The 16,587-nt window shown below is 39.9% G+C and overlaps 1 protein-coding gene across 1 annotated transcript in view; it reads left to right on the top strand.

Annotated features, from left to right (window-relative positions):
• VNN2 (vanin 2) overlaps positions 1-16,587 on the top strand; it is a 34,282-nt gene that overhangs the window by 4,803 nt on the left and 12,892 nt on the right. Inside the window, exon 4 of the mRNA XM_061428007.1 lies at positions 15,147-15,339. Within this exon, the coding sequence (XP_061283991.1) occupies positions 15,147-15,339 (193 nt within the window). The remainder of the gene's footprint in view (positions 1-15,146; positions 15,340-16,587) is intronic.

Here is a 16,587-nt window from a genome sequence, read left to right as displayed (position 1 = left end):
TGGGTTTACAACAAAGGAAAGAATTTATTACCTTAAGGGTCTAAAGCTGCTAACACCAAGGCCACTACTTATTTTTTCTACATTCCAACTATATTAATTAATACACATTCAAGGATACAATACAGAGTATGTGGAAACTTGGCAGCAAGCATTGGCTCATCAATGAAATCTTTTACTAGTTTTATTCTGACAGTTTCTAACTCTCTGAGAGGCTCTAAGCTATTTGAATACCTTAAGCTTCCCATGCCTCTCGAGGCTGAGAGACTGTAAACAATCGTATGCATAGCTGTAGGAGTCCGGGTAAACTTGTCAGGCGAGTTAGAGAGCTATCTGAGGGGTTTGGATTTAAACACACCTAATGCCCAGGAACTCATTAACTGGAGCTGTAAGTTAACTCTTTATCAGAGAGAGCGAGATGGTGGTGGGAGACAGCCCCCAGTAAAGTCAGAGGTGAGAGCACAAAGCAGTAAAGTAGGCAGACTCTGGTTTTTGGGGGTAGATGCTTGAGAATATCCAGGGGGACTCCTGAGGCTCGATCCTGCCTTTGCATATGCCAAGCCTCCTTTTTCATGACCTTTGCCACAGGTGGAGCTCCTCACGCTGGCTCCCGACAGCAGATTATTGGAAAAGGTTTCAAATATTTCTTTTTGTAATAATTGTACATTCAGAGAGGCATTATCATGTATGCTTTGTAAATGAAATTTGATTTGTTCCCAGTTGTAGGCACTATTATTGAAATGAACAGGAGTAACACAAAATTGAGTAGAATTCCAATCACATTTTAGCATCACCTGTTTTTGTACATCTGTTAATTGATCTCCAACCAATTTGATGGCTGTTTTTAGTTCCTGTATTTCCTCTTGAATATCCTCATCTATCTAAGCCTGAGTGGCCCACCATCTTTAGTCCAATTTTGAATAAAATTATGTGTTTGAATTGAGGTTTGTAAAGCAACATCAGTGACAGCAGCAGTGGTGCAAATAGCTGTTAATCCCAAAATGCCAAAAATCAGCCATCCAATGAATCGTTTAGATCGTCGGAGCAATTTAGTAAATAACCTGGAAGCAAGTCCAGCCATGGGACCTTCTTTCCAGGGACGCTGGAGATTTATTGGTAACCACAGACTACGTCGAGATCGAAGAATCAAAACGGAGTCATTTCGCAAGGAAATAGAGGAGTTAAGACAAGTATATAACTTACAATTTATGCAAGTTTCAGAACGTAAAGTCTTATTGATTGTAAATTTCAATTTACAATTTTGTATAGCTACAACAAAAGTAAGTGGAACACAGGTTTGTATACAATATGGTTGATTATAGCGAAAGAAATAATTGCTATGGCTACGACTGGTCCCTGTGAAATGTCCCGTCCAAGTCCCAAGTTCCTCGGTGCTTGCAGCAAGTTTCCAGATGTCCCATTGTTCAGGCCCAATCTGTTTATCAAGGACGATCCAAGGAAGGGGGGGGGGCACTCCACCGTCAAGCCACCCAAGAAGTCCTCTGTCATGGTAATGCTCCATTGTAGTCTTAGTAACCTTCTATGCTACTTGAGTAACATAATCACACACAGGCTGTTAATATCATCTGAGCAGTTAGATAACCACATACCATCGGGTCCCCAATAGTCAATTGTATGATTAGCCATAAACATTAATTTTCCTAATTTGGCCTGACATTTGTCCCAATGAACAGGAATATATTTAAAGTTCTTATTGGTAAACCCTTTGCATAGTGTTCTTTGTTCTTTCTTTAATTCTTTCCCTAAAGTTTCAGTAGTATAAACATGGTTCATGGACAAAGAAAGGGCAGTAAATAATCCAAGCAATGAGTGGAAGTTCTTTTTTGGAGGCAGGACGAAAGCCCAAGTTTGTTGATTAACATTAATACATAATTGTGTTGGGCCCACGCATAAAGGAAGGATATCATAGCAAGAGAAATGTTAATTAGTCTTCCTTCTTTCTCAGGATGAGACAGCCCCTCCAAGCTCCAAGGAGGGGGCACATATGTGTTGAGTCATTAGCGGATACGATTGGTCCTATATCTGTCCATTCAATAAAAAAGGGGGGTTAGGTGTATAAGCCCAATAAGTGTGATCAATCAAGTCAGCCTGAACAGGGGAAGCAAAAGCAAGCAAAGCAAGCATAGCGGGGGGGAAAAAAAATATATATATATATATATATATATATATATATATATATATATAATTCCAAGGCATTCCCTGTTGAGAAACCAGATTTTCAGCTTGATTAGTAAGGGTTTTTATCTGTCCCCAAGTAGGGAGATGATAAGGTCAATGACGTCGAGTGCGGTGTTTTTTGGAAATTTTTAAAGCTGCCATGGCTTGTATTGAAATTTCTTCTTCCTAGGGTTTTTGTTGTTTCGTCTCTAGTTTGAATGTTGGGGGCCCCCTTACGTTGAATCTTCCGAAGAGGAAGCCATCTGAGTTCGTTGGATCCATCTGGAGAAATAGAAGCATACCCTTTTCCCTGTAAGATTAGTTTCTTAGATTTCCATCGATTAGTTAACCCATCTTGATACCAAATAGGCAAAGGAATGGAAGTGTCCTTCAATGTCTTGAAATGTTTTTCTGCTTTTGTTAAAATATTTCCTTGTGGTAAGTTTAAAAAATTTAAAACAAATAAAGCTATATTAACAATAGTTATAGAAAGAAAGGAAAGCGATAATGATGAAAATATTCCTAGGAAATATTTCAGTCCAAAAGAAAAAAAAATCATCTAGCAATCTGTTTGGGGACTGGTATTTGGCTGTGGTTTTGAATTATTGGGTTGATTGCCTCAACATTTCATGCAAAGATGGGCTCGATAAAGGACAGAAATGGTATGGACCTAACAGAAGCAGAAGATATTAAGAAGAGGTAGCAAGAATACACAGAAGAACTGTACAAAAAAGATCTTCACAACCCAGATAATCACGATGGTGTGATCACTGACTTAGAGCCAGACATCCTGGAATGTGAAGTCAAGTGGACCTTAGGAAACATCACTACGAACAAAGCTAGTGGAGGTGATGGAATTCCAGTTGAGCTATTTCAAATCCTGAAAGATGATGCTGTGAAAGTGCTGCACTCAATATGCCAGCAAATTTGGAAAACTCAGCAGTGGCCACAGGACTGGAAAAGGTCCATTTTCATTCCAATCCCAAAGAAAGGCAATGCCAAAGAATGCTCAAACTACCACACAACTGCACTCATCTCACACGCTAGTAAAGTAATGCTCAAAATTCTCCAAGCCAGGCTTCAGCAATATGTGAACCGTGAACTTCCTGATGTTCAAGCTGGTTTTAGAAAAGGCAGAGGAACCAGAGATCAAATTGCCAACATCCGCTGGATCATGGAAAAAGCAAGAGAGTTCCAGAAAAACATCTATTTCTGCTTTATTGACTATGCCAAGGCCTTTGACTGTGTAGATCACAATAAACTGTGGAAAATTCTGAAAGAGATGGGAATACCAGACCACCTGATCTGCCTCTTGAGAAATTTGTATGTAGGTCAGGAAGCAACAGTTAGAACTAGACATGGAACAACAGACTGGTTCCAAATAGGAAAAGGAGTACGTCAAGGCTGTATATTGTCACCCTGCTTATTTAACTTCTCTGCAGAGTACATCATGAGAAACGCTGGGCTGGAAGAAGCACAAGCTGGAATCAAGATTGCCGGGAGAAATCTCAATAACCTCAGATATGCAGATGACACCACCCTTATGGCAGAAAGTGAAGAGGAACTCAAAAGCCTCTTGATGAAAGTGAAAGTGGAGAGTGAAAAAGTTGGCTTAAAGCTCAACATTCAGAAAACAAAGATCATGGCATCTGGTCCCATCACTTCATGGGAAATAGATGGGGAAACAGTGGAAACAGTGTCAGACTTTATTTTTCTGGGCTCCAAAATCACTACAGATGGTGACTACAGCCATGAAATTAAGAGACGCTTACTCCTTGGAAGGAAAGTTATGACCAACCTAGATAGCATATTCAAAAGCAGAGACATTACTTTGCCAACAAAGGTCAGTCTAGTCAAGGCTATGGTTTTTCCTGTGGTCATGTATGGATGTGAGAGTTGGACTGTGAAGAAGGCTGAGCGCTGAAGAATTGATGCTTTTGAACTGTGGTGTTGGAGAAGACTCTTGAGAGTCCCTTGGACTGCAAGGAGATCCAACTAGTCCATTCTGAAGGAGATCAGCCCTGGGATTTCTTTGGAGGGAATGATGCTAAAGCTGAAACTCCAATACTTTGGCCACCTCATGTGAAGAGTTGACTCATTGGAAAAGACTCTGATGCTGGGAGGGATTGGGGGCAAGAGGAGAAGGGGACGACAGAGGATGAGATGGCTGGATGGCATCACTGACTCGATGGACGTGAGTCTAAGTGAACTCTGGGAGTTGGTGATGGACAGGGAGGCCTGGCGTGCTGCGATTCATGGAGTCGCAAAGAGTTGGACATGACTGAGCGACTGATCTGATCTGATATGATATGGCTGTGGTTTTGAATTTTTGGGTTGATTGCCTCAACCAGTATATACAATTGATAATATACTGTAACTACAAAAAGAAGAAATTATATTTTTGACACTGAATGGCCATGATATTCTTTAGACTCCAGAGAAAACTGATTAAAATAAAATCTTTTTTGAATTTGCAAAATTAGTTCTTCTTACACTTGCAGTTAGGAAAAGGTTAACTTGTTAAAATACTTTTTTAGAGTTCCAATTCTGCCTGGGAAACAAAAACAGGCCTAAGAAAAAACCTAAAGTTAACTCTTATCATGTCCTTGGGATACACAGCCCACTCTATCTAGGACTCCAAATGCTGTCACATTGGATGTAAAATTTTGGCTATAAAATTTTGAGAAATAGTAGGACTGTTAAGCATACCTTGAGGTAACATAATCTACTGAAATCTTTTATGAGGCCCAATATGATTAGGATAAGGGAGAGAGAAAGTGAATCTCTCCTGGTCTAAAGGGTATAAAGGTACATTAAAAAAGCAATCTTGTAAATCAGTAATAATAATGTGCCAATTTTGAGGAATAGTAACAGGTGATGGGATCCCTGGTTGTAAAGCACCCATAGGTTTCACAGATGCATTAACTTTTCTAAGGTCTGTTAAGAGACGCCATTTGTTAGATTTCTTTTTTATAATAAGAATAGGAGAGTTCTAAGGAGAGTAAGATTCCTCAATATGTTTAATTCTAATTGTGTGTCTATAAGTTCTTTGAAAGTAAAAGAAGTCGCTCAGTCGTGTCTGACTCTTTGCGACCCTATAGACTGTAGCCTACCAGGCTCCTCTGTCCATGGGATTTTCCAGGCAAGAGTACTGGAGTGGATTGCCATTTCTTTCTCCAGGGGATCTTCCCAACCCAGGGCTTGAACCCAGTTCTCCTGCATTGTAGACAGATGCTTTACCATCTGAGCCACCAGGGAAGTCCTTAGTAGCCTGTAATTTTCCTTTCATAGGGGGCCATTGCTCTGTCCAAATAGGCTCATCATTTTTCCAAGTTATTTTAATAATTGCTTTGTTTGTTAAATGAGCAGTGGCCCTAAGGGAAAATTTGGAATGTATATCTGAGTTTGCCATAGCATAAGTAAGTCCCTTCCTGTTAGATTAAGGGGTGCATCTATCACATAAGGTCTTAATGTTGCAGGCTGGCCTTTTGGTCCTTCATATGGGTAGATCTGAACATTTTGATAAACTTCTTGTGCTTTGGTTTGAGAAATTTCTGCAGTTTGGCAAGAGATTTTTTGTATAGGCTCCCTCTTGAGGGGGTGAAGGCACAGGGCGCCTTCTCGAAAGGGTCTTAGAAGCCCAGGCAGGAGAGTGAGCGTGACAGGTTTCTATGCTCCAAAGAATTAGCCGGGGAGAGAGAGAGAGCGAGGGAAACAAAAACGACATGGGGACCTAAGCTCTGATGGCACAAACGTGCTTTAATAATTTTTCTGTGAGTATATATAGGCTGGGGTGCAAGAAGTTTTTTCGACTATGATAAAGATCAGAAAACCAAATGTACAGCAACTGTTACCAAGGGAACAAGGGATTAATAATGGTCACAAGGTCAGGAGACAATCCATATCTCAAGAAAGGGGATCGAGACTAAGCAGTTTTGTCATAAGAGAATGTTTACTAAAGGAGATTCAAGCCTGTCTCACATAATGACCTCAGTTCCTGGCAGCAGCGTGCTGTTCCGCTTAAAAAGAAACAAAGGACTTGTGAGAAACAGCACGTAGGAATCCTCCTGTTAAACACCTCCCTGACAGTCTCTATTGATGGTACCAGACTTCAGTTTCATAGTCTCTCTGCTCTAGAATCTGTTTCCCTTTGCAGAAAGACCTGAATCATAAGACTTTATGCTTTGACATTTTGCAGTTTCCTAGGTTCATAAAGCTAAATTTCCTGGGGTAAATTAATTTAGAAAGTTTCCAACATAAAATATTTAATATATATGTATATTAATATATAACTTCTACTATCTACTAAGGCTTGAATTATTGAGGTACAGGTTGCACACTTCTGTACTTCATACTCATTCTTTCTCAACTCTCAGATCCTCTCACCATCTCTTACCCTTTTATACTTTTTTTTTCACTCTGGTACCTCAAATTAAGTTTATTAAACATTCCTCTGCCATGCTTTTGCTGGCGATTATAGAGACCATGCTTTTTGAGGCACTACTGGTAAGTCTGAAGCTTATGTAAGGGTTATCAGAAAACGGCTTTTCTCAGCTCTAAAGAGCTTAACCACAACGAGGAGAATATTGGGTTCCATGACAGTCAGCAGCTCCACTTTCCTGTTCTTCTTGTTCTGAGCTGATGCTCCCCATGGTGTTTGTTGTGGAAGAAAAGGGGTGACAGCTGGACAGTCTTTCTGACTAGAAGTTTTGAGAAGGGGACAATCCATTTATTTTTCATCTCACAGTAGGATTCTGAGATGGATTTCTTAGTTAAAAAAACAACAACAACATATTTTGCCAATGTATGGGCTAGTCAAATATCACAGTAGCTATGAAAACTGGTGAAGGTTGGCATGCTAAGTTGCCTCAGTTGTATCCAACTCTTTCTGACCCCATGGACATTAGCCCACCTCCTCTGTCCATGGGATTCTCCAGGCAAGAATACTGGAGTGGTTTGTCATGCCCTCCTCCAGGGGATCTTCCTGATCGAACCCACATCTCTTATGTCTCTTACATTGGCAGGCTTATTCTTTACCACTAGAGCCACATGATGAAGGTTGGAGGAAAGGTCTATTCCAGGTGGAATAGAGGTATTTACCTCTATTCCTCTTTCATAGCTCTATGAAATAAAGCATTGAAATATCTCTTTCATAGCTCTATGCTACAAAAAAGAAATTTTGAAAGAAAATGGGTTTGCACTGTCATCCAGTGTTCAGTTCAGTTCAATCGCTCAGTCGTGTCTGACTCTTTGCAACCCCATGAATTGCAGCATGCCAGGCCTCCCTGTCCATCACCAACTCCCAGAGTTCACTCAAACTCACATCCATTGAGTCTGTGATGCCATCCAGCCATCTCATCCTCTGTCGTCCCCTTTTCCTCCTGCCCCCAATCCCTCCCAGCATCAGAGTCAACTCTTCACATGAGGTCATCCAGTGTAGTCACATTTAATTCAATGGCAACCCACTCCAGTACTCTTGCCTGGAGAATCCCAGGGATGGAGGAGTCTGTTGGGCTGCCATCTATGGGGTCGCACAGAGTTGGACACGAATGAAGCAACTTAGCAGCAGCAGCAATGCTACTTATTGAGCACCTGCTATATACCAGATACTATTTTAAGAATAGGAGATATAGCACTTATTAAAGCAAAGTCTTTGCCCTTCCCATGGCTTATGAATATTCTTGTATTCATAAGGGGGAAGATAGATGTAAACAAATTCATTTATTATGTAGAATGTCATTTGGAGATAATAATGGGGTGTTGATGGAAGAAAACAAGTACAATCTAAAATTTGACAATCATATTTTATTTGGGACTTTACCAAGGCCTTAAGCTGGGATCCAGTGGCTCAGATACTTCTTTGGACTGTTCCAAAGAGGTAAGGGAGGAGCCAAGATATATAGGGGTTTTTGCAACACCCCCCACCTCCAAGAAAAAACCAAACAAATAAAAGTAAACAAAGTAGTCCAACACCAAAGATTACTGCTAATGGTTAGGACTATGAACTTCTACTTTAGGGGGCTAGGTTCAATCCTGGGTCAAGGAACTAAGATCCTACAAGCCATGCTTCATAGCCAAAACAAAATTCTCCAAACAAAAGAGTGACTCCCAAATGTTTGGCCTAAGCAGTTGAAGACACAAACTTGCCATTTATGGACATAGGGAGTGTTGGTGAACCAATTGGTTCCTCTTGTCCAGGCACTGGAAAGCCAATCTACTGATACAAGGTTGTGGTGAAGGAAAGCTCAGTGTCCAAACCATTAGCCAGACTCATCAAGAAACAAAGGGAGAAAAATCAAATCAATAAAATTAGAAACGAAAATGGAGAGATCACAACAGACAACACAGAAATACAAAGGATCATAAGAGACTATTATCAACAATTATATGCCAATAAAATGGACAACGAGGAAGAAATGGACAAATTCTTAGAAAAGTACAACTTTCCAAAACTCGACCAGGGAGAAATAGAAAACCTTAACAGACCCATCACAAGCATGGAAATTGAAACTGTAATCAAAAATTTTCCAGCAAACAAAAGCCCAGGTCCAGACGGCTTCACAGCTGAATTCTACCAAAAATTTAGAGAAGAGCTAACACCTATCCTGCTCAAACTCTTCCAGAAAATTGCAGAGGAAGGTAAACTTCCAAACTCATTCTATGAGGCCACCATCACCCTAATACCAAAACCTGACAAAGATCCCACAAAAAAAGAAAACTACAGGCCAATATCACTGATGAACATAGATGCAAAAATCCTAAACAAAATTCTAGCAATCAGAATCCAACAACACATTAAAAAGATCATACACCATGACCAAGTGGGCTTTATCCCAGGGATGCAAGGATTCTTCAATATCTGCAAATCAATCAATGTAATACACCACATTAACAAATTGAAAAACAAAAACCATATGATTATCTCAATAGATGCAGAGAAAGCCTTTGACAAAATTCAACATCCATTTATGATAAAAACTCTCCAGAAAGCAGGAATAGAAGGAACATACCTCAACATAATAAAAGCTATATATGACAAACCCACAGCAAACATTATCCTCAATGGTGAAAAATTGAAAGCATTTCCTCTAAAGTCAGAAACAAGACAAGGGTGCCCACTTTCACCATTACTATTCAACATAGTTTTGGAAGTTTTGGCCACAGCAATCAGAGCAGAAAAAGAAATAAAAGGAATCCAAATTGGAAAAGAAGAAGTAAAACTCTCACTATTTGCAGATGACATGATCCTCTACATAGAAAACCCTAAAGACTCCACCAGAAAATTACTAGAACTAATCAATGATTATAGTAAAGTTGCAGGATATAAAATCAACACACAGAAATCCCTTGCATTCCTATACACTAATAATGAGAAAACAGAAAGAGAAATTAAGGAAACAATTCCATTCACCATTGCAACGAAAAGAATAAAATACTTAGGAATATATCTACCTAAAGAAACTAAAGACCTATATATAGAAAACTATAAAACACTGGTGAAAGAAATCAAAGAGGACACTAATAGATGGAGAAATATACCATGTTCATGGATTGGAAGAATCAATATAGTGAAAATGAGTATACTACCCAAAGCAATTTATAGATTCAATGCAATCCCTATCAAGCTACCAACAGTATTCTTCACAGAGCTAGAACAAATAATTTCACAATTTGTATGGAAATACAAAAAACCTCGAATAGCCAAAGCGATCTTGAGAAAGAAAAATGGAACTGGAGGAATCAACCTACCTGACTTCAGGCTCTACTACAAAGCCACAGTTATCAAGACAGTATGGTACTGGCACAAAGACAGAAATATAGATCAATGGAACAAAATAGAAAGCCCAGAGATAAATCCACGCACATATGGACACCTTATCTTTGACAAAGGAGGCAAGAATGTACAATAGATTAAAGACAATCTCTTTAACAAGTGGTGCTGGGAAATCTGGTCAACCACTTGTAAAAGAATGAAACTAGAACACTTTCTAACACCATATACAAAAATAAACTCAAAATGGATTAAAGATCTCAACGTAAGACCAGAAACTATAAAACTCCTAGAGGAGAACATAGGCAAAACACTCTCTGACATACATCACAGCAGGATCCTCTATGACCCACCTCCCAGACTATTGGAAATAAAAGCAAAAATAAACAAATGGGACCTAATTAAACTTAAAAGCTTCTGCACATCAAAGGAAACTATTAGCAAGGTGAAAAGACAGCCTTCAGAATGGGAGAAAATAATAGCAAATGAAGCAACCGACAAACAACTAATCTCAAAAATATACAAGCAACTCCTACAGCTCAACTCCAGAAAAATAAATGACCCAATCAAAAAATGGGCCAAAGATCTAAATAGACATTTCTCCAAAGAAGACATACAGATGGCGAACAAACACATGAAAAGATGCTCAACATCACTCATTATCAGAGAAATGCAAATCAAAACCACTATGAGGTACCATTTCACGCCAGTCAGAATGGCTGCGATCCAAAAGTCTACAAATAATAAATGCTGGAGAGGGTGTGGAGAAAAGGGAACCCTCTTACACTGTTGGTGGGAATGCAAACTAGTACAGCCACTATGGAGAACAGTGTGGAGATTCCTTAAAAAACTGGAAATAGAACTGCCTTATGATCCAGCAATCCCACTGCTGGGCATACACACTGAGGAAACCAGAAGGGAAAGAGACACGTGTACCCCAATGTTCATCGCAGCACTGTTTATAATAGCCAGGACATGGAAGCAACCTAGATGTCCATCAGCAGATGAATGGATAAGAAAGCAGTGGTACATATACACAATGGAGTATTACTCAGCCATTAAAAAGAATACATTTGAATCAGTTCTAATGAGGTGGATGAAACTGGAGCCTATTATACAGAGTGAAGTAAGCCAGAAGGAAAAACACCAATACAGTATACTAACGCATATATATGGAATTTAGAAAGATGGTAACGATAACCCTGTATACGAGACAGCAAAAGAGACACTGATGTATAGAACAGTCTTATGGACTCTGTGGGAGAGGGAGAGGGTGGGAAGATTTGGGAGAATGGCATTGAAACATGTGAAATGTCATGTATGAAATGAGATGCCAGTCCAGGTTCAATGCACGATGCTGGATGCTTGGGGCTGGTGCACTGGGACGACCCAGAGGGATGGTATGGGAAGGGAGGAGGGAGGAGGGTTCAGGATGGGGAGCACATGTATACCTGTGGTGGATTCATTTTGATATTTGGCAAAACTAATACAATTATGTAAGGTTTAAAAAAAAAAAAAAAAGACGAAAAAAAAAAAAAAAGGAAAGCTCAGTGTCCAGCCAAGAATACCAGTGGCTAATGCTCAAAAGAACCAAACTCCCGATGGATTTTAGGGAAGGGTTTTTAAAGGCAAGGTAAGGGAGAGAGTTGCAGGGCATGTGATCAGCTTATGCACAATTCTCTGGTTAACTAATGGAGAGGTAACAGGATGATGTCACAGGGGTTAACATCATCAGTCCTCAGATTCCAGCCAGTCTGGCCGCTACATGCTCATGGCCTTCATGCACTTAGCTTTTTCCATCTGGTGAGGGTTTTAGTGTCTGCAAAACAACTAGGAATGTGTGTCAGACACTGATTTTTATGTCCTCAGGGGAAGGCCTAACATTCTGTGCTCCTGTATGCCTGATCCATTGTTTAAATTGTTACCAGTCCTCCTGGCCCAACTGCTATTTTTTTGTTACTATGTCTTTACATTCTTACAATCATTTATTCTTGAGTTAAATTTTTGTGACCCAGGGGAGGCCTAGGAGACTAAAGTTTTTCTACAAAAAAGAGGCAGGTAGAGGATATGGCAGGGTGGGGGTGGGGTGTGGTAGTCTGTCCTGGTTAGGTGGCCTAGGGTCCTGGTCGGTTACAGGAGCACTGATGGAATAGCAAGTCTGGGATGGAACTATGGAAATCAATTTTGTGCATCTGAAGTTTGAGCTTTAATTTAATAGACATCCAAGTGGAAATGTAACCCTGGCGGATATATATTTGAGTCTGGCATGAAATACAAGGTCAGGGTTGGAGGTAGAAAATCAGGGAGAAAAACATTTTCAAATTAGATTTATTAACATGGATAAGAGTACTTATCAATCCATTCCTTTTCATTTATTCATTCACTCATTCACCCGTGTAACCAGCAAATGTCTAGAGATCTACAGTAAGGAAGCAGAAATGCAGTCATGAGAAAGAGTCATCTGGTGTTTGAATTTAAACTGCCTGTTAAATGCAAGCTCCAGAATACTTGCTGCTGCTAAGTCACTTCAGTCGTGTCTGACTCTGTGTGACCCCATGGACGGCAGCCCACCAGGCTCCCCCGTCCCTGGGATTCCCCAGGCAAGAATACTGGAGTGGGTTGCCATTTCCTTTTCCAGTGCATGCTAGTGAAAAGTGAAAGTGAAGTCGCTCAGTCGTGTCCGACTCTTAGCGACCCCATGGACTGCAGCCTACCAGGCTCCACCATCCATGGGATTTTCCAGGCAAGAGTACCGGAGTGGAGTGCCAGAACACTTAATTGTGTTTTAAAAATCAAAAGTGAATCTTAATCAGATTCTCATTGGTGAGGTCATGAATGTACTTTGCCAGTGGCAGTTCAAATCAGGAACCGTCTATAAATATCTAAGTAAATCTGGGTCCCCCATAATCTCACTTTTTTTTCAAATCACATTGTGCTCAATGAAACACATGTCATAATGTAGTTTATAGGATGGATAAGTAGGTAATTATTTTGAGACATGCTTTTATAGATTTCCTCTTATTTGCTTTCTACAAATAAAGTTCATATTCAAACCTACAAAGCTTTAGGAAATAAAATAAAATATCTATCATCTATAAAAGAATAGTAGTTGCATTTTTAAATATTGATAATCATACTTAGTTTAAAAAAGATATCCTAGCATGGCGCTCACTCTATTCCTTTCACATTTAGTGTGACTATTCTCAAGTAATATTAATTACTTATCAATAAAGCTATGCTGGGCTTCCCCGGTGGCGCTAGTGGTAAAGAATCTGCTGGCCAATGCAGGAGATGTAAAAGTCGTGGGTTCTATTCCTGAACTGGGAAGATCCCCTGGAGGAGGAAATGGCTCCCCATCCAGTATTCGTGCCTGAAGAGCCCCATAGATAGAGGAGCCTGTCAGGCTACAGTCTATGGGGTCGCTAAGAGTCAGACACAACTGACCATCTGAGCACACACAAAGGTGTGCCAACTCCACACTGGTCAGTAATGTTAAAGAGCAAAACTCTTGGTCCTCAGAGGAGGAAGAACTGTCTCAAAGAATGATCTGTTCATAGATGTAACCGCACGTCTGCATATTCTTTATTCTGGGTAAAACAAGAGACCTGTCAAGTACATTTTTTTATGTCCTTAATCATCTACAAACTTTGAAAAAAAAATGTATTTCTATAGTAAGAACAGAAACATTAGTTTCATCATATAAAGTTATTCTGTTCATTGTAAAGACACAGTAGTCAGATTTTTCAATAAGCCATGCAAGCATTCCTTTTTACACTCATTTCAAATCCAAAGATAAGAATTATAGACTATTTTGCATAACTGCTGCATGAGGCCACAGAGTCACAGCTAGAAAGAAAGGCACAAATGGAAAAATCATGTCCCTTCTTTTTTATTCTGCTCTGTCACTTCATTGTCTTGGAATCTCCAGAGTCCAAAGGTCACGGCCCTCAGAGCTGTGGTGCAGCTCTGCTGCTACCATTTCCAGGGGGTTCCAGTGGCGTTCCACCACCCAGATAATAAATGTAGCTTTGGATTGCACCACTAATAAACTGAGACACCCTCGCCTCCACGACCCAGAATGAGAGCTCATTTGCCTATTCCCAAACTACCAAGAACCAAACTCCCCAATACATCTTAAATTCAAGACTTTAGGAGCTGGATTATTGTTGGAAATAATAAAAGAATAAAGTTTCCTTAGAAAAAGAAGAGAAACTTACCTCTAATAGAGAGACAATATTTAACACCAAAATGGCTTCACCTATGGAATGAGTTAGAAGAGAAGAAATCTAATGCTTGAGCCACAGGAAACTTCAGTGTTTAGACTCAGGGCAGAAGAGGAGGAACCAGAAAAGGAGATGGAGAAAAGCACCCAGTGAGTAGGAGAATGAAAGAGTGGGGTCCAATAAGTGGGGTGAAGTGTTGCCAGGAGGAGAGTGTAACTCCATCAGCTGATGCAGAAGTAGTACAAGATAAGGTAAGATGTGGCTGTCATCACTTCACTAGTAGGGGTTTTCACGAGGGATGATAGCAACGAAGCCTGATCTGAGCACTTCCAAAGGGAATGCGAGAATATGGGCTGATCCAGGAAGAGGGCCAGCTCTTTCAGGGAGTTTTGTTGTAAGAGGGACCTAAGAACCTAGGGACCTAAGAAAAAAATAAATTAGAAGGGCATGTGGGGGTCAAGAGAGGTTTTTATTTTATTTATTTTCCACAGATGAGAGGTACCAGTGTATATGTGTGTGTTGATGAAATGATCTCTTGAAGAGATGAAAACTGTTGCTACAGGAGAGTGAATAATGAATTGCTGGAGTAATAGATAGAATTTGGAAAAAAATTCAGGTTTAACTTGTGACTTCTAAATATGATCTCTATCATGTCACATAATTAGTATTTTTTGTGTGTATGTGAGAAAATTCAGACTTAGCTTCACAGCAACTTTAAAGTTTATCATACATGCATATATATGAATATAAGCACTATGTTATGCATTCAGTCTCTGGGATTTATCTATTTATTAGTAACAAGTTTGTACCCTTAAACTACATTTCCCCAATTTCCCACAATCTAACCTCCAATATCCACCATTCTATTTTCTGTATCTACAAGTTTGACTTTAAAAAGTTCCATGTATAAGTGATATCATACAGTATTGGCCTTTCTCTCTTTGACACTGAAATGTTTTAATTAAAATTTCATTTAGATTTGGTCATACACCAGTACAAGCAAGACTCAGCTGCCTGGCCAAGAACAACTCTATCTATGTCGTGGCAAATATGGGTGACAAAAAGCCATGTAATTCCCGTAATACCACTTGTCCTTCTAATGGCCATTATCAATACAACACCAACGTGGTATATGATGCAAAGGGAAAGCTGGTGGCGCGTTACCATAAGGTAAGAGGGGGTGACTGTGTAAAATGGAGCCTCCTTTGAGAAGGGTATATTCTATGTTTAGGAGATAGAGCTTCATTTCCTTATAATACGATGTTTTATTGTTGTTCAGTCGCTAAGTCATGTCCGACTCTTTGCAGCCCCACAGACTGCAGCTTGACAGGCTTCTCTGTCCTTCACTATCACTTGGAATTTGCTCAGACTCATGTCCATTGAGTCTGTGGTGCTATCTAACCATCTCATCCTCTGCCACCCTCTTCTCCTTTTCCTTTCAATCTTTTCCAGCATCAGGGCCTTTTCCAATGATTCATCTCTTTACATCAGATGGCAAAGTATTGGAGCTTCAGTTTCAACATCAGTACTTCCAATGCGTATTCAGGGTTGATTTCCTTTAGAATGGACTGGTTGGATCTCCTTGCAGTCCAAGGGACTCTCAAAGTCTTCTCCAACACCACAGTTCAAAACCATCAATTCTTTGGCTCTTAGCCTTCTTTATGGTCCAACTCTCAAATCCATACATGACTACTGGAAAAACCATAGCTTTGACTAGATGGACCTTTGTCAGCAAAGTAATGTCTCTGCTTTTTAATACACAGTCTAAGTTTGTCATCTAGGTTTGTCAATACAATGTTACCAATATTTTTTTAAAAAGAGCAATAAAAAAAATGACATTTTAGAAGTGTGGATTAAATTGTAGACTGAGATCTGTAAGAAAGGTTTTGTAAATCCAGAATCAAGATAAAGTTTTTGCATATATAAAACAAATAATTTTAATATTGATACAAAGGATACTGAGATGACTGCCATCTGGATACCAGTCAGTTCAGTTCAGTTGCTCAGTCATGTCTGACTCTTTGCGACCCCATGGACTGCAGCAGCCAGGCATTCCTGTCTATCACCAACTCTTGGAGTTTACTCAAACTCAAGTCCATTGAGTCAGTGATGTCATCCAACCATCTCATCCTCTGTCATCCCCTTCTCCTCCTGCCCTCAGTCTTTCCCAGCATCAGGGTGTTTTCAAATGAGTCAGTTCTTTACATCAGGTGGCTGAAGTATTAGAGTTTCAGCTTCAACACCAGTCCTTCCAATGAATAGTCAGGACTGATTTCCTGTAAGATGGACTGGTTGAATCTCCTTGCAGTCCAAGGGACTCTCAAGAGTCTTCTCTGACACCACAGTTCAAAATCATCAACTCTTTGGCACTCAGCTTTCTTGATAGTCCAACTCTCACATCAATACATGACTACTGGA

Source organism: Bos javanicus, chromosome 9, assembly GCF_032452875.1.
Source record: "Bos javanicus breed banteng chromosome 9, ARS-OSU_banteng_1.0, whole genome shotgun sequence".
In the NCBI taxonomy this organism is placed as follows: Eukaryota; Metazoa; Chordata; class Mammalia; order Artiodactyla; family Bovidae; genus Bos; species Bos javanicus.
This window is presented reverse-complemented; position numbering and strand designations above follow the sequence as displayed.